At 39.4% G+C, this 22,888-nt stretch overlaps 1 protein-coding gene across 5 annotated transcripts in view; it reads right to left on the bottom strand.

Annotated features, from left to right (window-relative positions):
- The window catches only part of MYLK (myosin light chain kinase), a 218,824-nt gene that overhangs the window by 5,882 nt on the left and 190,054 nt on the right, over positions 1 to 22,888 (bottom strand). For all 5 annotated transcript variants that reach the window (XM_062004610.1, XM_062004612.1, XM_062004611.1 and 2 more), the window contains 7 exons: positions 21,787 to 21,822; positions 21,595 to 21,688; positions 20,372 to 20,575; positions 15,256 to 15,473; positions 9,714 to 9,837; positions 1,604 to 1,756; positions 415 to 538 (listed from right to left, as the gene is read on the bottom strand). In XM_062004610.1, the coding sequence (XP_061860594.1) occupies positions 415 to 538; positions 1,604 to 1,756; positions 9,714 to 9,837; positions 15,256 to 15,473; positions 20,372 to 20,575; positions 21,595 to 21,688; positions 21,787 to 21,822 (953 nt within the window). The remainder of the gene's footprint in view (positions 1 to 414; positions 539 to 1,603; positions 1,757 to 9,713; positions 9,838 to 15,255; positions 15,474 to 20,371; positions 20,576 to 21,594; positions 21,689 to 21,786; positions 21,823 to 22,888) is intronic.

Below are 22,888 nucleotides of genomic sequence, written 5' to 3'. Positions count from 1 at the left end.
GAATGAAACTACCACAAAATGAGGTTGAGAGAGGCCAAGGGGATAAACTTTTCCCTAAGTGTTCAGGTTTGTTGAGGATAACATAAACCCCCAGCCCTTGGCAGCATTGGGAGGGCAGAGAGGAGGGATGGTTATACCCCTAGAAGAATGGGAAAAACTATTCTTGACCTCATGTGCCTTTTAGTAGCCTGAAATGGGATCATCACGTGTCATGTATATGCAGCTGTGCACCCTCCTACTGCTTGCCCATAAAAACCAAACCAGCTCTACTGCATTCATCCTGTGGGCACGCTGGGGTTTGCAGCAGCAGCAGCAGCAGCTGCCTATCATGACATGCTTCTCAGAATTACAAACATTAGAAATAAAGAGATTTTTATGAGGATAATTAGCCCAATGCTACATCCTCTTCATTACCTGCCATTTTCTTCTGGCCATATATTTCTTCATCCTATCTTTGGAAAGTTTTTTGGCTTCCATGTTTTTGGTGTCTTTTTGGAGCCAAGGATGCTGAAGACATTGAGTACAATTTAAGCGACTCCTGTTGTTACATAAAAAGACCAGTCAGTGTTGTCATTAATGACAGTTGAACCTACCTGCTTTAATGTTCTTTTGTGCCCTCTTTTCTGAGAGCTGTTTTTTCCGTTTCCTAACTTTAGCAACGCAGATCACATGGCACTGCTTTCCCAGCTGTGCTTACTTCTTACACTCACTTTCAACATTTCTGTAGGTTTTTTCTGAGAGAAAACTGTGCATTTTTAAGTGTTAATAAAACAGTAAAAAACAAAACACGCAAAGCCATATGTTTTAGGCATGGAATACATATAGCAGAGCCACAGTGGCAACGATTCAGCTACCTCATGCTGGCAGAACCCTGTCCCAGATGTCCTTTCCTTCGCTTATGGAGATTTCCCTTTCCCCACCACTGAATACCCTCTCTCCCTACAGCTTCTCCCTACTGATCATTTAGCAAACCAGAAATGTCCAAATCTCTAATCAAGCTTCACACCCATTCTCCACTTTGTTCATGGCACACAGGTACATAACTCTCTATTCTCCATCTACCTGACTTCAAACTCATTGGAAGAAGTATGTTTTCTTGCTTTGGTTTCTTCAGAGTCTGCTGTAAACAGGGCTTCCAACTCTGATTTATTTTTTTTCCCTTGCCCAATCACTAGATTTACAGGAAAACTGCCTACCAGAGCTACCATGCTTAAAAGCAACACATGGAAATAAATCTGGCAAAATCACAAAGCATTCAGATCAAGACAGAACATGTCATGCAGGAATCTGTGTCACAGGACAGTGAAGGTAAGAGTATTCACATGAAACCTCAGGGTGCATCTTGCCCGAGGGAGGGGAAAAGCAGAATGAGCAGTCGATTTAAAGAAAGCACTCCATTCAGACCCTGCACGGAAAACAAAGGAGAGCTGCACACAGGGATGAGAGCTGAGAGCTGCACACAGGGACAGACGGGCACGCAGAGCTCCTTATAAAGTATCGCCAGAGGTGCTGTGTCGGCACGGAGATTCGCAGTGGGGAAACAAGAACGACAAGTTCAGCTAAATGCAAACACAGAAAGTGTATCGAGTCCCAACAGCTTTACTTCATATCTTTCTTTAGTAGATTGCTGATAAAGTCCTTGGCATCATCGGAGATTTCATCAAAAGCCTCATCATCAAAGTCCCACGTTGCTGAGGTAACATTGGCTAAGGTTTCGTTGTCGTTGTCTCCCATGAAAGGAGAAAGTCCACTGACCCTGGGGATAGAGCACACAAACAGACACAAAACCAACAGTGTCACTTTGCAAATTATTAGACGACCCTTAAGATTCTGTGATTTGATGTGATTCTGTGATTAGAGGAGCAAGTTAAAATCGTGTGTGACATCTTCAGTGGTCTGCAGGTCTTTATCAGTAAAACTCCCTTTTAACAACAGCAAGAAAGCTACTGAAAGCTAACTACAGTCTTAGGGAAAGGAAAATTTTCTTTCTCTGCTCCCAAGCTACTTTTGAGGAGAGGACTAGAACTGAGGGAAAGTGGAGCATACTAGTTTGTTAAATGATTTGTCTAGTTCTGCATAAATAATACTGCAATTTTCACACCAAATTCAGTTGAATAGCTTTTTTTCTCTCTTTCTGTTTTCTTTTTTTCCCGTTGCTTTCAGAGAGACTTTGCTGCCTTGAATGTCAAACCAAGTTTTTTGGTACATTTTATTCCATTTATCCCTGCAGAGAGAGCCTGAGAAGAAAGATGCATCATGAAAGAATGAAATCCACAGGGCTATTTTGTAAACAAACTCAGCCTGAATTATATAGCCAGATAAAACAGTGCTACATTACTGCAGGCTGTGCAGTTATGCAGATGCATCCAAAAATAATTTGGTCTTTATGTTCTCAATCACTCATGATAATGCACAGAATGGAAATAACACTCTTTTACAACCCAAGTTGAGCTCTCAAGGCTTTTTACTCAATCTAACTGATAAATTGCCAGTAAAAGGCAATTACAGAACATCATGGTGTCATTTTTGCAGAGTACCTTTCTCCATTTGAGTGTTGTCCTTTATCAGCAGTACCTTGGTGCATCCAGATACTTTTAATTCCTGTATATATCACCCTTTCAGTAAAAAACTTTCAGGTGAAAGGTTCTTTGTTCCTCAGAACTATCAATTATTCAGTTTTCCAGGTGTTTTCCAACCAAAATGATGCTGCGATTCTGTTCTTCCTGGCATGCAGTTTACATAATAACCTATTCTTTATGCAATGTTACAGACTTTATTTGCTTTCTCTGTACAATCATAATAACCATTTACAAAAAACAGTTACATTTTAAGAGTGGTACCTTTTTTTAAAAAAAATATGGAAAAATAAGTGGAGCTTACCAAGGTTCTGAAAATATGGGTATATATGGGTATAATACTGAATACAATACTGAATTCTGAATATATGGGTATAATACTATATGAATATCATTATGCTACTGAATATCACAGAGCAGATTGTTAGAGAAAGATCAAATAAAGTGAGCTACTAGATTAATAATATTAGTATAATCTCCTATTCCAAAGTTACTTTGCCCCTCTTTTGTTACTAATTGCATTCAGAATCTGATTTGGAATTTGTTCCTAAGGATTTTATTTCTATAAGCAAAGCAGAAGCAGACATTCTTTGAAGCCTCAGACAAAGCAGATACTAAATCTTTTACCATTTCTGGAAGTTGTGTGCAGTACAGCCGAGTCTAGAATCTTATGTGTACACTTCAGAAATTTGCTAGTAATAATACATGAGATGGAGATAAAAGGTTTGTTTCTTCTCAGGCAGAGGGAGGTAAATCAGAACAAGAGGTGTTTGCTGTCTTAATTCCCACCTTATGGAGTGTATTCAAATGCAACTGTGAAGCATGACTTTATAAATGTGCAAAGTGACATAAACCCATTTATGAACATGTTAAAGGCATGAGTTACAGAAAGCTGAAAGATTAACGTACCAAAAAATGCTCACATTAAACAACTCCACCATGACTTTCTCTGCCTGTGACACATTACTGGAAGAGACAAGGTTTATGCCTGATAGCACTGGAGAGCTGCTGTAACTGTGGCACAACGAGAGACTCTGTTCTGCCCCTCTATACATCAGTTGCCTCAGCCAGGTAAATCCCTGAAGCAAATTCTCTATCCTGGAATCGACCAAGTGCTCCTGCAGGGCCTTCAACCCTTTGCCAACGCCAATATTTCAGCATTTTCCTATTATGACAATGTTGTTGTTCTCTATAATGTTTTAGAAAGTGAAAAAAATCTCATCCAGACTGCAGTTCTATGTTTGGAGTTCCAGATATCGATTGCTAAGTAAGTACAATAATCTCTCAGCCAATTCAGCAGCTGCTAAAAAGTCTTGCATTTATTCAAGTGATGGGGCTGTAAAGTATTTCTTTAGTTCACTGTCAATATAGGAGATGTATGTCTTGTCTTCATCCAGTTAAGCTTCCCGAGGACACCCATGGGTGGCCCGAGCAGGAACAATCTCATTTCCCTCCAATACTTGATTGAAGTATGGCAAAGGTGACCTCTGCATAGTATTACCACAAATAGCATTGTGCAGTTCTTCTGCTATATTAGATAATATTTTGGCCTGTTTCCAGAGATTGAAGCTGCAGTATTGAGAGATCATTTCCATGCTAAAAAGACTGCTACAGGTAGAGAGACGTTGCTTTGTAGGAAAACACCTCTGCTCCATGCTGTTGTAAGAGGCAGCGCTTATAAAAACATCTAGCTTTCTGGGCAAAGGGATACTGCACATTACACACAGCCTTTGAGGGATGAAGGTAAATAGAAGGAGATTTGAGAGAAAAACCCCAAACTTTTGTTGGCTTTTCTCATTTTTTTAGGAATTGCATGACAGAATCATCTGATAAAATCTTAAATGCTGTGGTAGGAGCTACCCATCCCAGACAGGTGTCGGTTAAGACTCCACTCAGTCCTTCCCAAATACTGTGTAACACTACCCATTCAAACACTTCAATGAACTTATTTTAGTATTTCTGAATGTGCTGTTGCAGATTTACAAGGCTAAACCAATTTTCTCCCTCTACCACAGTTGCACACTATGAATCAGTTACTTTGTCATGGAAATGCTTGTAAGGAGAAATGGATTGCTGTCTACAGCCAGAAAAAAATTCCAGCAACTAATGTAGATTATACCCCCAAATTCTTATCTTTAGCCTAGATTTCACTGACCTAAGTCTTGGTTGTTCATTCCTTAATAGCCATTTAAAGTAATAATATTCCAGCAACTCTTTTGACAGATTATGGAAACAATTTCTTTTTGGAATGCTGAAGCTAAGTGATAAAGATGAGCTACTGCTCCAGAAAATTAATACTGAGCTTACATTGCAAAGTTACTGTTAGGCAAGCAGCAAGTTGTTTACTGAAAACATTTTTCCAGCTACTTAAGCAGGCATCTTCCTGGCATGTTAAGAACCATTTGTTTAGAAAATCTTTCACAGTTTCCACTTCTAAATAAAGCAGAAAGATATTTTATCCTCTAGAAGTTCCTTAACATTTATTGGTCTGTTCTAACAAAGCTCTGAGTGCAGACTTAGAAACGTTAAAATCAAAAGGTCCCTGTGTGGTTGCCTGTCACACTGCCTGTGTAACAAACCCCATCGCATTTCACTCAGAAATCTTTGCATTGAAACTACCTCTAATCCAGGAAAAATGAATTTGCTGCAGGTCTCAAAGTCAGACCCTGAGCAAGCAGTACTTGCAGCAGCAACTGACATAGGCTGATGACACTGAACTCCTCCTCACAATCTTTGCATTGTATTAGTAGTGTAAAAAGTAATAGATCTCAGAAGGAAGAGTACTATCTGCTCTGATAAACCTGTGTAGGTCATGTCAAACAACCACGTGATGATGCCTGCACCCTGGAGATCCTGTAGTAAATCTAGTTCCTTTACAAGTGAAATCAACCAAAGAAATGGTCGCAGGCTATTTTGTGGAGGACACACATCCACTGGACAAAACCATCTTGTCCTTAGCTGAGGGCTGACTGACTCCCATACTGGTCATCTCAAGGAAGAAACAAACCACTGACCCCACATTGTTGTTGAAGCAAGGGTGTTTAGTTCTCATCCGTGTTTTACGTGCTCAGTGGGTTAATGAGGAATCACAATATGCCAGTGCCACTAAACAAAAAATCCATTTTCTTTTGAGCAGTACATTCGTGACATTAAAGCCCCCTGAACTTGCTGTCCTACAAGAACAAGGAGTGCTCTCTCAACTTTATATTAACAAGGCTTAAATTTTTAATACAACATGGAGCCAAGCATAAGGCAGCAGCATGAGTGCCCTGCCTTATCAAAATCACAAGCTGGGACACCCAAAAGATGAACGATGCCAACTGATCTTTCGACCAACCCAAGCTGCCAATCCTGGGAGAGTAACAGAAGTGATGAATAACACAAGAGATCAAAAGGAAAGGGAATGTTTGAAGAATCAGGGTGCGTGTTACTAGGAAGCTGTTGAAGGAAAAGTGTATACAGCACAATCAAATATGCTATTAAAAACCACCTTAAGATACAGCATATTAAAAAATTATTGATAGAGATCAACTACTTGGAAGAGATACACACTCCTTGGCACTGATAAAGCAAAAAGAGCTAATGGAAAGCAAGCAGAGGTTTGAATCAGCCACAGCAAATTCCTCACTGAAACTAGTCAGATTCTATGGTAACAGAAAGAAAAGGGCCATTCACTTTCACTGTATGTACGCACAGCACCGAAATCTTAGACCGAAATTTGGTTTGAAATGAAACGAAGAAATTGTTGCAGATTCCTAAATACTGGAAATGCTGGCTATCCAAATGGATCACCAGAAAAGAAACAGAAAAACAAATAAATAAATTCAGCAGTGCTCAGAAGAAGAAATGGAATAGAAAGAGATGGAAAGAATTCAGGAGGTTTAACCTCCATTAGATAAAGATTATCGTAAATGCAAAGAGAAACACTGAAATAGACATAAAGGGAGATGATATACACAAGCTATAATATTTATAGCCTGTTATTTCAAAGGCAATAGATCTACTTAAGTATGTGGGACAGTACTGTGATACAGAACAGGACAGAGAACAAGATAAAAGTGGAAGATAAAAAACATGAGGTAGAGAATACGAATGGGGAAATTTAAGGAAGAACAGAGACCGATAAAGAGCCAGAACTGCATAAGTTACTGAGACAGATTAAAAGCGTTTAATGTGTAGTTGGAAATGTAGAAAGAGAACCCATGAGCTGTAGGATGGAATTAAGTCAGTTATACCATAAGGAAGGCAAGAGGCAGCACCCCAACAGTGAGTGTGACATTTGTACCTAATGCCTGCACAGCAAAAGGCTGGGAGAGAGGTTTTGCTGCAGGGTTTTGGAGGAGTGCTATCATTCTCTTTCTGAGATTTCATCCCATTTGTTCTTTTGCAGAGAAGACCCTTCACTCAGAGATCACTTTAGTAGCTCTTTGCTAAATCTGGTTTATATTCATTGTTGAACGGGACATAATGGAAATACAGTCTCTTTCTGGGACATAATGGAAATACAGTCTCTTTCTAGGCAATTTGCAGGTCTCTCAACACTCTTGAATTCCACCTTAAAAGAGGTGTTATGTCAAGATCTGCTCCCTCCTGCTTCACTTATGACATATGTGGGTCATGGCACTTCAGGTCATCAGCTGCCTGTAGCAGACCTGTCGCAAGTCAGCACCAGTGGTGCTGCAGTGCTCAACTCTTCCTTCACAGCCCCCTCACCCTGTCAGGGCAGAGGGGCTGCAAATGCTACTTTACAAGCATGGTGCTGGTATGTGAGACATCAAATGAGTGTGTCTTCCACTCTGTGCATGAGATTTAGTAGTTCGAAGCTCATAATCAAAATGGGAAAGCAAAGCTACAACTAGAGAGAGATGCAGTTCTCAATGACTTTTATTTGCATTCTGTAATGATGATGTGATGGTCCATTTTGGATAATGGCTCGTAGTGTGGAGTTTGCAAAAATAGCTGGGCTTTAAGGAAGTGAAGACAGATTGGGAGCCTGTCCCTCTGGGGTGGAGAGGGAAAGTCCAAGCGATGACTCACAGGTCTTCCCTAACTTCTATTGCTTTATTCTCATCACAAAAAAGGCAAAAGCTGATTATTACTGTTTATCATTTTTATGGCGATAGCTATGCATCAAAAAGATTTTCATTGTGTTTGGGTAATAGAGTTTTCCCCTCACGAGGAGCTAAATGAGCTTAAAGACACCTTAGCAAGTTATTTCATAACGTATTTCACAAGGCATTACTGGGTCAACTGAATCCAGTGTACCATCAACTGAGAGTTACAACATCTGAGTATTTCACTTCTGATGGCACAGAGAGAAGGGGAAGAAGCAGCTGTGCCACTGCTGGCAGGTTGCTATTTGCAAGCCATCTCCCCTTTTCTCCCTCTGTTCGTCCTGCTCCCTTTGCCTTGTTTCCTTGGTCGGTGCCAGTGTGGAGCAGCAGCCCTGGTCACACGCCTGGGGAGCGCACCTAAGTGCTGCCACCGATTCTCTCCTCGGTGGTCTGACATGTCACTGATTCGGACTGTAAAGGTCCGAAAAGTCATCCTAACCCGTGCTATCGGCTGTCAAAGGCCTCTAGAGGGCAACGGAGACCGATGGCATCGGGCCCCGTGGCGGCGCGGGCAGCGGGGGCCTCCCACCGCCCGGCCCCGCTCGGCAGCGCGGGAGGCTGAAACAAGCCCATTTGTCACGGGAGCACCGCGTGTGTGGTCTGCGTGGTTGCAACTACGGAATGAGCCAAATGGGCTTTCGAGATCGAGAAAGAAACGCTAGAAGTGAATGGAAAATCAAGGTCCTGTAAATAAACTGGCAGAGCAAAGTGACCTTGAAGAGTGTAGCACGCTTCACAGGAGAAACAGAAGATAACAGAAACATTCAGACTCTTTGCTGGGAGTGTTATGTAGTAGCTTTTGCATAGGACAAGAAAGAAAAACTTTGTTGCTTAGTTTGGAAATGAGGAGAGGATGAGAATAAGTATAGGCTTACAAGGCAAGTAGAATCACAAGCAAAGGTGAGGCAAACAACAGCGTGTTACCAGATGCCAAGGAAGAGGGCAGCCAGGGCGGAGGGGACTCTTAAAAAAGCAGGTAAGGTATTGAGAGCAGTCTTTTATAGAATGAGTGCTAAGCAGATCTGCCATTTACTTACTATTGAAATCGGAGCGAGGGAGACAGAACCAAACTGAGCTGCTCTTTTCATTTGTATAAGCAAAATATATTACTTGAAATGTCTAAAGTCATGGTTAGAAAATGATCACTTGCTGTTCTAGGCATGGAGATCCTATTTCCATATCCGTTTCTCTAGACTCACTGAAGTTCATTATCACGTGTTCTCAAATCACACACAAATCACAGAATCTCAAGAGCTGGAAGGGACCTCGAAAGATCATCCAGTCCAACCCTCCTGCCAGAGCAGGACCACCTAGACTAGGTCACAGAGGAACTCATCCAGGTGGGTTTTGAATGTCCCCACAGAAGGAGACTCAACAACCCATCTGAGCAGCCTGTTCCAGTGCTCCCTCACCCTCACAGCGAAGAAATTCTTCCTTTTCAAATCAAATATCAGAATATATAACTGAGAGATGTAGCTAACTGTGCTCTAAGGTATTTCCATGAGCTTGATCCATGCTACTTATAAAATGTATGTATCCAGTGGCTTGTGCTTAGTAATACACTCAAATGCACTGTAAACAGCTGGTCATGCTGGAATACTTCAGCCTGGCCCACAAGGGATACAATCTGAATAAGATGACCCCAAAATGTCACCAAAATGCTTGGGAATAAAAGAATGGAAATTGCCAGTTATTACTGCATGCCTAAACATTTCTCTGTGAAGGAAAAAATAGTTTAAAATTAATAACAAAACACTGTCACATTGTCTTTTTAAACGAGCTAAAGCGTTGCTGGTTTATGATGCAAGATGTGCAACACTAAATGGCTGAAATTCCAGAAGTGCTGGTTCTGCAGTTTACCAATTACACCCTTCAGAGAACAGAGAATTTTTATTGAACACACCAGAGCTGCTTAATTAGAATACAAAAGGCCTGAAAATTGGAGAAGAATTCAGAAGTTGACGGATATTTTTAATGTTCAGCAATCGTCAGGATTTGTGTTAAGAATAGCAAAGGTACTCACAAAATGTAGCAGATAACTCCTATACTCCACATATCTGTTTCATATCCGATAGGTTCGTAGTTTATAACTTCTGGTGCCACAAACTCAGGGGTCCCAAAGAGAACTTTCAGAGAACCTGCATTTTCTGTGAAGAATGAGAAAGCAAGCCATTAACTGCTGCATGCAGAATTTTAAATACAATTATCCCTCAGTAACAGGAAAACCAGTTTTGTCTTCATATGTGTCATTTTGTTCATGATCCTTGCCAGGAAAAAGAAATGATGCCTGATCTGTTATTTTCTTAGCTGATACACATATATCAGTAAAAAAAATCATTTATTAAGCATCTTCAAGTACATAGTACAAGGCACATAACAAGAGGGCTCCTGTTGCAAGGGATTTCCACAAGACCAAGTCTAAGAAAGGGGACAACTTTTAATGTGCAATTGAGATTTGAATGTCCTGCAGTACAAAAGTGTTTGAGCCTCCATCACTTCAGCAGTTGCACAAGAGGATTTTGGGATTCCAATGTCAGAAGGAAGTTGAAGTTTTCACAAATTATCTAAGATGTATCAAAGCTCAGGGACCTGCATTTTGTGATAAAAAGAACCAGTAGTAATAAAATTATAACAATGACGATTTTAATCCAATGCTTTTTTTTGGTATAATTTAAACAGGAAAGAAAATCAATACTGGGTTACATGTCTCTGAAATATGAAGGGACACAGCTCTGTGGTGAAATAAGAGGAAAAGCAGATGTCATGCACTGTCAGATCCTTACCTTCTCAGTAAAACTGGGCTTGAGCCTGCTCTCAAAAGCAGGCTTGCCTGTGAGCTTGTCTATGGAGCTCCAAAGTGGTGAAGGGGATCAACAAATGCTTAGTCATTAGCTGCCACTCCAGATTTGTATTCATCTGGCCTGTAGCACAGGTGTCCTACATTTGACTCTGCTTAAACACAATGTGGGTGCTTTTAAAATGAGCTAGAGTGTAGCTACTGTTAGCGATATGAACTGAAATAATGAGGTTACAGGACACATGGACTCCATCCTTCTTGTGCTGACCCACCAGTATTGCTTTACTGGAAAATACAGCACTGAAAGTAGAATAATAACCTGCTGGGAATCTAGTATTACCAGTTTATGCTACCAGTGTGCAACTGTGAGCGACATATCTAACTTACAGTCATAGTATGAAACACAAAGCAAGTAGTTTAGATTGAAACTGTTAGGCAAATCTCAGCGAGCTCATTTTCATTAATGTTCATTCTACATCAGAGGGGAAGAAAAGGGAAAGAATAAGCAAAGTCAGGAAGGAAACTAAGGAACAGATTAAGGACTGGGGAAAAAAGCATAATCTCAATTAAAAAAAATGTTCTATAAAAGTATAGAGATGTCAGGAAAAAAATTATTTCAGATTTGAAACAGGCTTGGGTTTGGGTTGAGAAACTCTTGTTCAGTCTGTACATGTGCCTGAGCACTTAAAGTGAGATTCTCTGCATTACACATCTTTTGTTCAAGAGTAGCATCCAGATTAGGCACAGTAGAATGACAGTGATGAACCATCCCTCTCCCAAAGAGATTATCATCTAAATAAAACAGACATGAACGGGAAGAAAAACAAATAGAACACATTCCAGTCCTGCTCCTGTTAAGGTTACCACAAGCACATAGATTTGCAGCTCTACAATTAAGAGAAAAGCTTTAAAAATCTCAAACAATGACAGACCAAGGTTTTGAGAAGACCGCAATAGAAGCTTTTTGCCCACAACACTGAGTCTTTACAAAATATTTTTAGTTACCAGAACTTCCTCTGCCATTTTTACAACATAAATGCCGAACCCAATGCTGACTCCACACCTACAGTTACCTGCATTGAAAACTGTTAAGCCATTCCCTAAAATGTATCATATGTAAGTTAGTACCATTTTGAGATATTCAGATCCCCAACTTATCAATTTAAAACTGAAGGATATATGGGGTTAATAACTTGCCTAATGACTGAACAGAGAGCTTGAGGCAACTCTTAAGCACTGTCACAGTAATTCCCTTACAGTCGTGCCAGTTGCCCATTTTAAATGCTCTGAAACTCTTTTTGCTCTGCTTAGGTATGGTGACAGTAAATTAATTGCAGAAACCTCAATTTCATGTTAGACCTGACCACACAGAGAGCACCCATCTCTAGAGACACAAACAGTCAGAAGAATGCCAGGGAGCAGCTCCAGGATATCACCTAGATTCTCCCATGCATATTCACCAACATCAAGACCTTCCTGCTAGGTATCAGACTAGCCTTTAAATCACACATTCAAAAGCCATTCCACAACATTCCTCCCTATACTCGCATAACTAGAGTTTCCTTAACCCTAAAAGTAGGATCTTTTTCCTATTATCCACTCTACACTGGCTTAGCCTAAAACAAGCACAATGTGTCCTCCACAGTGTAAACGAAGGGTGAGATCACCCTTCATTTTCCACACACAAATGAGAAGCCTAAATTCCCATCTTCCCATTTTCCTCCTTTTTCAGGTCCAGATCTACAATTTTTTCCCAACTGTTCCTATGAACAATGACTGAAATTTGTCACAAACAACCTATTTTCTAGAAGCTTCACCACGATCATCCAAATCTCAGGCTCAGATTTTCACGTCCAAGTTTGGAGGCTTTTCTGTGCACTGTATAAACTACCACAAGCCACTGTGCTGCTATTCAAAAAGCTGCTGTATGAAATGTGCTACCCATAGGTCAGAAAAACAGGTTCTTTTGAAGGCATGGCATTTGAGTGCAAGCATACGGTGTGAAACAACTGACACAGCATTTTCTGTGTATAAAAGAAAAAAGAAAAGAAGAAGGAGACCTTTTCTATGCAACAATATGTCAAAATCTTTACCCAGATGTTTACAAGCTTGATACACAAGTAGGATCTGTGTTTGGATATCCCTTAGTTCAGACAGAGAGCTGACAAGCTAGCTGGAAACTGTTGCCGACACTGTGTATAATCAACTGATTAAAAAAAATAATCTTTACAGTACTCAAAACCCATTCTCTTTTCTCCTCAAGAAGTTTATCTTAAACATGTGTTCCTCAGCACACCAAAAAAGGTCAGGAAAATATCCCACTGCGGCTTTGGTATTTCCTGACAGTGTAGGAGAACTAATTAGCTGCAGAAGATGACTGCAGAAGGAGCCAATCTCAATTGCTTTAAAACTGATCAAAGTAGTGAATATTTAGGGGCATTAGTTTGCACTAGTTACAAAAAGTTAAAACTAAGTCTCAGAAGCTGAAGTGCAAGATCAGCACTGTTCCCTTCAGCAGTGCCTTGGTTGAGTGGTTTCTGCTGTGTCAGGGTCAGGTCCACAGGATGAGGGCTTCAATCTCACATCTATCAAAGCCAAGCGAACTTGACAGCCAATATCAAACTCGTAAGGCTTGAAGGGATACAAGTGGAGGAATGTACTCTCAGTGCACCACATAAGACAAGGGTGAAGAACAGGGATGCTTACTGAAAGTGTTTTCAATTTTGTAAGCAAATAAAACAGGAAAAAACTATTTTCTACTTTTGGAAAACATTTGAACCAAAATGTTAGGAACATTTTTATAACTGACACAGTGCTTTTGCTTTATAGGCATGAACAGGATGGGCACTTTCCCTTCCCAGGGAAGTGCTGCACATCCTGAGTTATCTCAGAATCACAGAATCTCAAAGGCTGGAAGGGACCTCGAAAGATCATCCAGTCCAACTCCCCTGCCAGAGTAGGACCACCTAGAGTAGATCACACAGGAACTCATCCAAATGGGTTTTGAATGTCTTCAGAGGAGTCTCAACAACCCATCTAAGCAGCCTATTCAGAATGGAAGGCTGATGAAACAGTGAACACCTAGAGTGCAACTTTGCAAGAACTACCCACATAATAAGCCAAATGAACACATAGTATTGTAAAATCAAAATCTGCATCAGTGCCCATAGCTCTCACCCTTCCACATCAAGAAAAGGTACCTATAGGTTAGATATTTACTACACATAGCATGGCTGCAGATGCTCTCAAATTAGTGTCAGCCATGCAATATGCAGCAAGGCAACAAGATTAACAAGAACGCAAAAGCTGATGGATACAAACAGGCTACTTGAAGTAGGATCTTCCTTTTGCTGAATGTGGGTTTAACTGTGGTTTGATGTTAAAAGTAGATGATTTCTCTGAAAAGGCCATTCTGTGGTTACATGATATGTCTTGTTGATGAAATCCACACACTTGAGCAGTAAAAGCATAGTTTTGAGGCTGGTGGCTGGAATGTCATGGGATAAAGTCTTTCACACACCTTTGGTAATAAAAACCTCAGCACTAGAACTTACTAAACAGTTCATCTGTTTCCTCAACAAGAACAAAACCCAGTTCACACTTCCAGAAAACTCTAAGCTCCATACAGGTGAAGGAACATATAAGGCAGCAATCTTCTTTTTTAATGAATGAAATAAACACCTTATCTCTGAGTTTGCAGTGTCCATGTGACCAAGATTCACACAATACCCTTTTTGAGTCAAACGTACTTTTAACATCTGAAAAGCAGATTTCTTTTCCCCTCTTCATTCCAGATGCCATTTTTTTGGTTTTGCTTTAATAAGATGGTATCAGTGGGTATGCAGTAGTCTGTTACTGAAGTGTCTAAAGCAGTAAGATGAGCAGCATGTAGGCAGATACCAAAACTGTAATTCCAAACTGTACCCTTACAAAAACCATTATTCAATTTTTTAATAAGTATTAAATATAGTTGTGTTTAAAGATGAAAGGTGAAACATTGCAACTAAGAATCTAGGTGTGGGCTCCTTTATATAGAGAGTAGCAACTCATCTGAGTTGTCCCAATCAATTAAATAGCAGAAGAGCCACAAATCTCAGTTCTCCCAGAGTAACAGGCCCATAAAGTATTTTTTGCTCCTTTCAGTTCCTGGAATGACTTTTTTTCTCTTGTGAAAACACAAGAAAAGATCAGAGTGTGATGTTGACATTGTTTTACACAACAGAGACAACTGGAGGGCTGCTTTATAGAGCTGAATTAACACTGAGCAATATGCAAGAACCCTCTAAGGTCTTTGGCTTTCAAATTGCAGATCATGTTGGAAAGCCTAGACCAAAATGAATGATAAGAGGCATTAGAAAAAAGCTTAGGGAGAGAAGGAGCTTGTCAAATGGAACTTCCCCTGCCCTTAATTCCATTACATTTTTTTTTAAGTAGTGCTATTTTATTAATCATTTTGAACATGACCAAACCACAGCACCTTATAGAATTCTGCTCATGTTTAACATGTGTGAAAATATGCTGCTGCTTAACAGATAGGTAGATTGCACACACTTCACTGCAAACTCCTTTGAAGATGAGGTGCACTGCTCTCACTCTTGAATGTCTTCTTTTTCCTCTTTCTATTTTTTCCTAAAACCAAGCCTATTTATAGGAAACATATTTATTTACTGTTTGTACATGAAAGAATACAACAGTAAGTAAGTGATGTAAGTATGAATTGCTTCCCTTATTCCCCATATTATATTGAAATAGGCAGAAAAATCATTACCTAATCTCCTTGCAAGTCCAAAGTCAATGAGTTTGATACTTGTACCGGTCTTGTTGACACACATAATATTTTCTGGCTTCAGATCCAGGTGGACAATCCCCTGCTTATGGATGTACTGAACTCCTTCTGAAATCTGCTTCATATATTTAATGCATTCTCTCTCTGTCAGTTCAAAGTCTTCATCAATGATTCGTTCAAAGAGTTCTCCTCCAGAAACCCTATGAAAGACAGAATAAAAAGAGGACTTCTGTAGCATTTTCATTTTGGGAGTAATACAACTATTTCCTTTTCAGAAACAAAGATAGTTCAAGCTTGCAGTAGTCACTTCAGGACTGTGAAAGATACTCTTATCCCAGGCAGTACAGATGTAGCTGGATTTACATCCTGCCTTTAGGATTCAGTCACCTGCAGCTGGTAGTAAAGCATGTAACATGTGGTGGTCGCCCCAGTGATGTGTGTTTATAACACAGCTCCAGACTGTGAGCTCATGTTTCTCCCTGCTTCCTTCCCTCCAATGGTCCACTACGGCACAAGTGTAGAGAACATAACTTAGAAATAAAGAAAATTAAAATATATGGGATGAATCCCAGGAAAAATGGACAAATCTTCTAGCAGATGATAAAAAAATTAGGAAAAGAGATTGAGAGTGACAAAGAAATGCTGAAGAAGGAAGAATTCAACTAGTATGGTTAACTGGAATGAAAAACTCAAGGAGTAAATTATTGAGCCAAGTGAGCTCAGAGGGAATTTCCTCCTTAGCTATGATAGGACAAGGATATAAGCCACAACTCTTTCAGTGCTGGTATTTTTAGCTGAGCCGTCATCACACTCCCTGTAGGATCAATTCCATTATTATGCTTATTTAAGCTGTGAAATAATTGGTCTTTCCAGGGTAGAATCTCCTGGATTGAACTGTTCGTAGAACTTAAGTGGAACATTTTAAACTTAGATTTAATAAGATTTAATAAAGCATAATATAAATTGTGGTTTCTTTTGCCTTTGTGGTTTGTTTGTTGGGTTGTGTTTTTTTAATTGAGTTTATCTTAACGGGTTTATCTCCTTACATCCAAAGATGGGAAAACACTTTTTTTTGTATGAAGTGACCTATATAGAAAGGGGCAAATGGTGAAGAGCAGCTTTGCTTTTAGAAATCTGTTCTAAATTAAAGGCTCTGTGGTCTTTATATGGCTTAATGTTTTGCAGCATTCACGCTTATTGCCAAATGTAATTGCACGTTTCAGTTACAGAAAGAAAACATGCAACTCAAAACTGGCCTTGCTGTGTTTGCAGGTTGTCAGATGTATGGTGATATCCCTCACGTACTGAACTGAAATTGAAACATCTGGAGTTCTGGACCCATTCATTACTTTGGCTATAAGATTTCAGAAAAGATATCATTAGAAATGCTACTGCAGTTTCCTATTAACATGAAAATAGTAAGAATAGCATATGCTTGACAAACTGAGAGCTGATGTCAGATCACAGCACATTTGTAACATAAAGCCAATAATATGGCTACAGCTGTTGAATAAACAGCTCTGGTAAGTTGGGGATCAAGTATTTTCTTACTTCAGTAAGACTCTAACCACTATGGAGATGTTTATGAACATATCTGCATGCAAAATGTTTAGATCTGAAACACTCTGCAATTCCAAACGATAATCAATCTAGTACTAAAAAGTACCAGTTGTTTTTTTGACTGCTTAACACAGATAATGATGACTTATTTTTGCTCTAAAAGTACCATACTTTTCAGCTCCCTAAAGTGGTATTTTTTCAGGAGATGTACCAATGTATCCAGCTCCACTTTTTAGTATATTGTTTGGAAATCAACTATTGTTAATACATCTGCATGTTGGTTTTGCCCTGGGACCTGTAGACACTGGTAACATCATTAGATTAAACTGCAATTGCATTTATAGCATGCATGTTTTTTACATTTCCATCCTGAGCCAAATCCAGTTTCATTTTTACCAGGTTGGGAAGCTGAATTGAACCGATGCAGATTAGCTTCTACATGTACACAGAAGAAGTCGGCTTTCTTCAAACAGTCACAACTATATCATAATCTAAATCTCTCTGGAATCTGGATTCTCCTCTTTTTAGTCTTCTCTAGATGAGGTCACAGAGACATTTCTGTCTATAGAGTCTCAGTTTATGATAAGATTTTGGTCCTGGAGGAATGGTGAGAAGGATCTACTTTGGAGCTGCCCAGGCAAATACTCAACTCATCTCCCTTTAAAAAAAAGAGTAAACCTCAGTGACTTGTGCTAACTTAAATCACACCAAGTGAATGGAAATTTTCCTTCATAATCTGAATTTATAATACAATACTTTTCTAATTTACACCAAAATAGACTATCTGAAATATGCAACTACTTTAAGGCACTTACTCCCAGTGCTGAATGCCATTCACAACATGCTACCCTTTTCCAGATTTTTTTTTCACTGAGATGCTCATTGTGGAACAAGTTCATCACTATATTGGAAAAGGAAATGCCTGAGATTTTTCCCTGACTTCCAGCAAATGGTAGATGTGTGTGTGTGTAGGGTGCTTCCAGAGAAGAGTGCATCAAGTGATTTGAATAATTGGAGAGTCTGATTTTAAATGAATGTTAAAAAAGTCTGAATTTATAATAAATATTAAATCAAACCATGTAATATAGTGACATGACAAACATGAAAAGGAGAGAATGTGAAGATAAAAAAGTTATAAGAAAGATGTGGGAGTAAAATGAAAAATTTAGGTTGATTATCAGGAAGAAAAATCCAAAGATGCTCCTCATCAATAGCGCCAATATAAGTGGAGGGAGAGCTGCTGAAGTCCAGTCGCTGCTAAAATCTGGTTTAAAAAGAGACTGATGGTAAATGACCTTGATTTATCTGAAATCCATGCATTTAGACTCTGATAGGAATAGAGAGAACATCTTGGATACTAAGAAGTTTGGAAGTATTTCCCATAACATTTTTCAACATGCAAAAGAGTATTAGCTTAACAGCTAAATCAGAAATGATCCATCAGTGGCTGTCTAACAATACAGGTGCAGTTGCCATGCTGGGACTGTGCCAGCTGGGTAATGTGCCAGGATAGAGGCTACCGAGTCATCTGATGTGAAGATGTCACACAAGCATCTCACTGCCCAGACCGGCTCCAGAGCAGGGACAGCCTGCTCCTGTCTGCCTGCATCCTGCTCTGAGAACCCTTCCTCCTCTGCCTCTTGATGCTATGGAAAGTTCAGGGCGAGGGTTCAAAAGCCAGAAAAGGTGGCCACCCCAAACTTAAATCTCTTGCTAATTCAACTGGTTAACAAAATTACTTTAAATTTGATTGCACTTTTCTGTATTTTTAAAAAGTAAACCCCACTTGTTGGCAGGGAGGAACTAATGGAGTGTAAAGCCACATACTATTCAAAACCCTTTATACATTTCCTTGTTTTCCATTAGGTCTGCCAGCTCCTAATTCCAAGCTAAGTAGGGCTCCTTTTCTTTACCCTCAGCTTGCTCAACTGCTGAATCTAAAAATAAAAACACCTCCTTGCACATAAGTTCCAGTTCAATAGTAGTTTGCACATAACCTAAGCAAGTGCCAAGGAAGCAAAACAGACATATAGTCTCTTTTGCTTATAGTAATTTCTCTTATTCAGCACTTCCAGCCAGCAGAAAATCCTACTGCTCCTTCTTGCTGCAGAGAGCACATGAACTAGATGTGGCAGCAGAACAGTCACTGATGTAACTTATCAGGAAAAACATCTGCACATATCAGGATTTCACTTTCTTTCCAGCTGCTACTGCCACAAGTCTGGGATTCACACTAGGCAGGTGCCTTATGGATGATGTAAATGTTGGTCACTATTGGTTTTGAAGTCTGACCATTACTTTCCAACCCATGCTGTGTAGATTCTTTTCTTATAATGAGTTCTGGTGCATGAACCTGCTTTTTTTGGCCCCTGAAAGTAATTATCTACTATCTTTATACACAAGGATACCCAAGCCACAGCACCAAGAGATGCTTTGCCAAACTGCCTTTGTGGTGCTTTTGTGCTACTTTTCACAGTAGCTCAAAAGGAACAATTTCTGGTAGGAAAAAATAAGTGCCACTACCTTACTTAGCAAGGACAAGACAGCAACATAGTCTGTCTTCAAATTCAGCTTTGCATAATCCTATAGCTTTGGATGAAGAGTGCAATGACTTTCAGGCAAAAGAGAAATTCCATTCAACAACTGCTACACCTGGACCATCACGGCAAACCTGTGTATTGTAATTAGGGGGAGATCGATTCATGTGTAATTAGTTTTGAGGGGGAAACAGTGTAACCAATCTTTCTGCATCAACTGATTCAGATTTCGAACAGTGGAGACTTTTTAGACAGCACTCCCTTATTATAAATAAATGTTTTGCAATTAGAGGATTTACATTGTTGCAGGAAAACCACACCAGACTAATCCTTTAAGACCTCTTAAAATACAAAAACTGGATGTAACACTTGATGAAAGCTAAAGCACTCCCAATATATCTTGAGGAGTATAAATTTCCCTGGGTGGTTTCTTTTTTTCAAGGAAATACAAGTGTTTTGTTAGAATGTAGCTTAGATATTTGCATTCTGAGGCATATCTTTCTCTCCTACTAGCTGTTGTGCACCAACATTCAATTATCTGCAAGAGACAACTGATTAGTGTTTCAGTGAAAATTGACACAAGCTTCTTCAATATATGTTTAGAAGTGCCTAAAGAAAAATACATTTTTTTTCTCCTCCTTAAAAGCATTTTTGGTTCTAAGTGCAAGCCTCAATTGCAGCTCACTTTTTTTTACTCTCTCCCCTCCCAAGTTGGCAATTGAAGAGTGAACTGCAGAAAAATACCACATGTACTTGATTAAACAACAAGCAAACTACACAATAAAGACTGTAACACATCTTCAATGATTTTTAAGAAATACAACACAGATTCACTTGCAGAGTTTAAACAAATTGGAAAAACTTGCAAGAGATGAGAGCGATCCAAGCCCTGCAGATCTTGAAGCTTTTGACAGTCCCAAGGCTGGATAAGTTGCTACTTTTATATGCACAATTATTTTCAACATTATTAGCTTTGTTAGTGTGATCTGCTCTATACTTACATTTCCAAGACCATAACGATGTTGGCTTTTTCTTCAAAGGCATCTACACATTGGACAAGTTTTGGATGATGAAGACAGTTCATGATGCTGATTTCATCCCTTATGTTTTCTTTTTCCTTAGCAGAATATGCTTTGAAAAATTTTCCTGCCCAAACTTTTCCAGTCTTCTTTTCAACAAGCCTAAAGACTTGTCCAAATTTCCCCCTGAAAATATATAACTATTTCCATAAAACATTTTTGCAAGGTATGGGTTACCACCAATAGCAACATTTTACTAAATACTCCAACACAACCACTCCATTACGAACTATAAATGTCTTCATATCAAGTAGTGTTCTGTATTGATTTTGTGCAGAGTAATCTGAAAGAACTTCTGAATGAATACCACATTTGGAGATACTCCACTGTTCCAATTAGTGAGTTGTATATAAGAGGGTTCCAAAAATGAACTCCTATCAGGCTTTAATTCATGGGACTCAAGTCTTTCTTCACACAGTCAGTCACGCAACACTGAAGGGGTAGCAGTTGGGAGACATCTCAGGTATAGGATATAGGTGAAATCAGAATCTGAAAGCTAGAGGCTTCAGTACTATTATTTCACATTGCTGTATGAGTACAATTCTATCTCTATGATACACTTATCAAGATCTATTAACAGCAGCATATAGGATCCCTTGGCCTTCAGCACCACCCGCAGCACAAAACACTGAAAGATTATCGTGGCATGCAATTCACTTAACCACGAGCTTGAGCACTGAGAAACACAGCCAGACTAATCAGTGAGCTTCACTGAGCAATACTATTAATGCTCTTGGGATTATGACCGCTGTCAACAGTGATTCTAGCCCGTGGGCAGGATAATCTTATTATCACTAATGGATATAATGGAAATGCAAGTGCACAATGTGTACATTTTTTTCTTTTAACCAAGCTTTTAGAACACTGAACAACAAATGAATCCTTTAGCTTTATTTCTTTGTGGGCTTCATTTTCCTTGCCAGAAATGCATGTAGTGCCTATTTAGAATTATCAATTAATAGGAATAAAGGATCTTTATGGAGTGGGGGCCAACATATGTTAGCATCTATTTTTACTGCAACAGAGGAGCCCAGCTGGAATGTTGAAAATGCAAGACACCGTCAACTAACAGATGCACATGATCTTTATAATTGACTGATAGCCCTGAAAACTCCATGTCTTGAAAAGCACAACACAGTACTTACGATCCCAGTCTTTCTTCAACGTTATAGAAGTCTGAAACTTTTTGTTCAGTGTTGATAGTAACTGTCCGATACTCGACCTCTGTTTCTTTCCCTTCTACAAATAGGTATTAAGGATCATGATTAAAACCTCCACAAAACATGAAGCAAAAATACAGCTTTGCATTTATCCTGATTAAAAGATGAACTCCTTACCATCATCAGATAGCTCCGCTTCATCCTCTTTAGGTTCTGTGTTGAAAATAAAAAGACATTAATAACTTATTATATAGCATATGGTACTTACATAAGACAGCCAAATTGCTTACAGTAACATGGGCAACCAGTAGACCCTATGGCTAAACTGCAAAAAGCAGTTTGGGAGTTTGTGCATGAACTTCATAATTCAAACCTTTTCACCACTTCTATGTGACTATTGCCTACACAATCACAATCTGGTCACCATTTCTTAATAAATCATGTGGTTTACAGTCCTTGTGTATTTTACCTGCCTACTAGAAACACCAGTATATGGAATCTGCTCAAAGTCACCTAATAAATAGCTTTAGGAATGCCTTACTGTAATAGAAAAGAAATGTAACATTTTAAAATCATAACAACCCTCTGGCTCAATAGTAAGTCATTCATTGTCTTCTCTATGCATTTTTGGGATTGCAAAGCCAAAAGTAAAGCAAGTTTATACATGAAAAGGTTTCCTGCAAAGCATCCAGACAAACTTTTCAGACTCAAGGTAACTAGAAAATTTGGACAGCATGCACTTTCCTGGGCATGGCTGAATTTTGAAACCACTGAAGTCCAAATGAAGCCTCAGCTCTGCAGGCATACTCAAAGGCAGGCAGAGATGCTGGCAAGCCCAGTGACATAAGAGACAGTAAGTCTGGCCTGATTTTAATTTCTAATTTTCAAATGCATGTAGCTGTCAGTAGCACTGGTTTGTTCTGTGCTGTTCCCTGTGCTGCCTGCAGCTATAAGGGGAAAGGAGTTGTAGCTAGACCCTTGTGTTATATTGCTTACACTGCTTGGGCTTGCTCCTAAGACCTGTGGCTATGACGAGTGATTTGACAAACGACAAAGGCAATCACAGTGACCTGTACAGTTCTCCCTTTAGCTGCTGAAGTTGCACTTTGCCATCGTACAGTGCAAGTAACCAAGTGATTTATCCTCAGTGTGTCAATAGATTTATGTAAAGACACAATAGTGAACTACTCTGGATGCTGTTAGGTGCTTTAGAGTACAGGGTTTTATGCAGAGGATGAGAAGAGGGAAAAAGGGTGCAGGGTGAGCAGATAGCTGGTCT

Source organism: Colius striatus, chromosome 11 (genome assembly GCF_028858725.1).
Source record: "Colius striatus isolate bColStr4 chromosome 11, bColStr4.1.hap1, whole genome shotgun sequence".
NCBI lineage: Eukaryota > Metazoa > Chordata > Aves > Coliiformes > Coliidae > Colius > Colius striatus.
The sequence above is the reverse complement of the archived record's forward strand: the minus strand, read 5'-3'. Positions and strand labels throughout refer to the sequence as shown.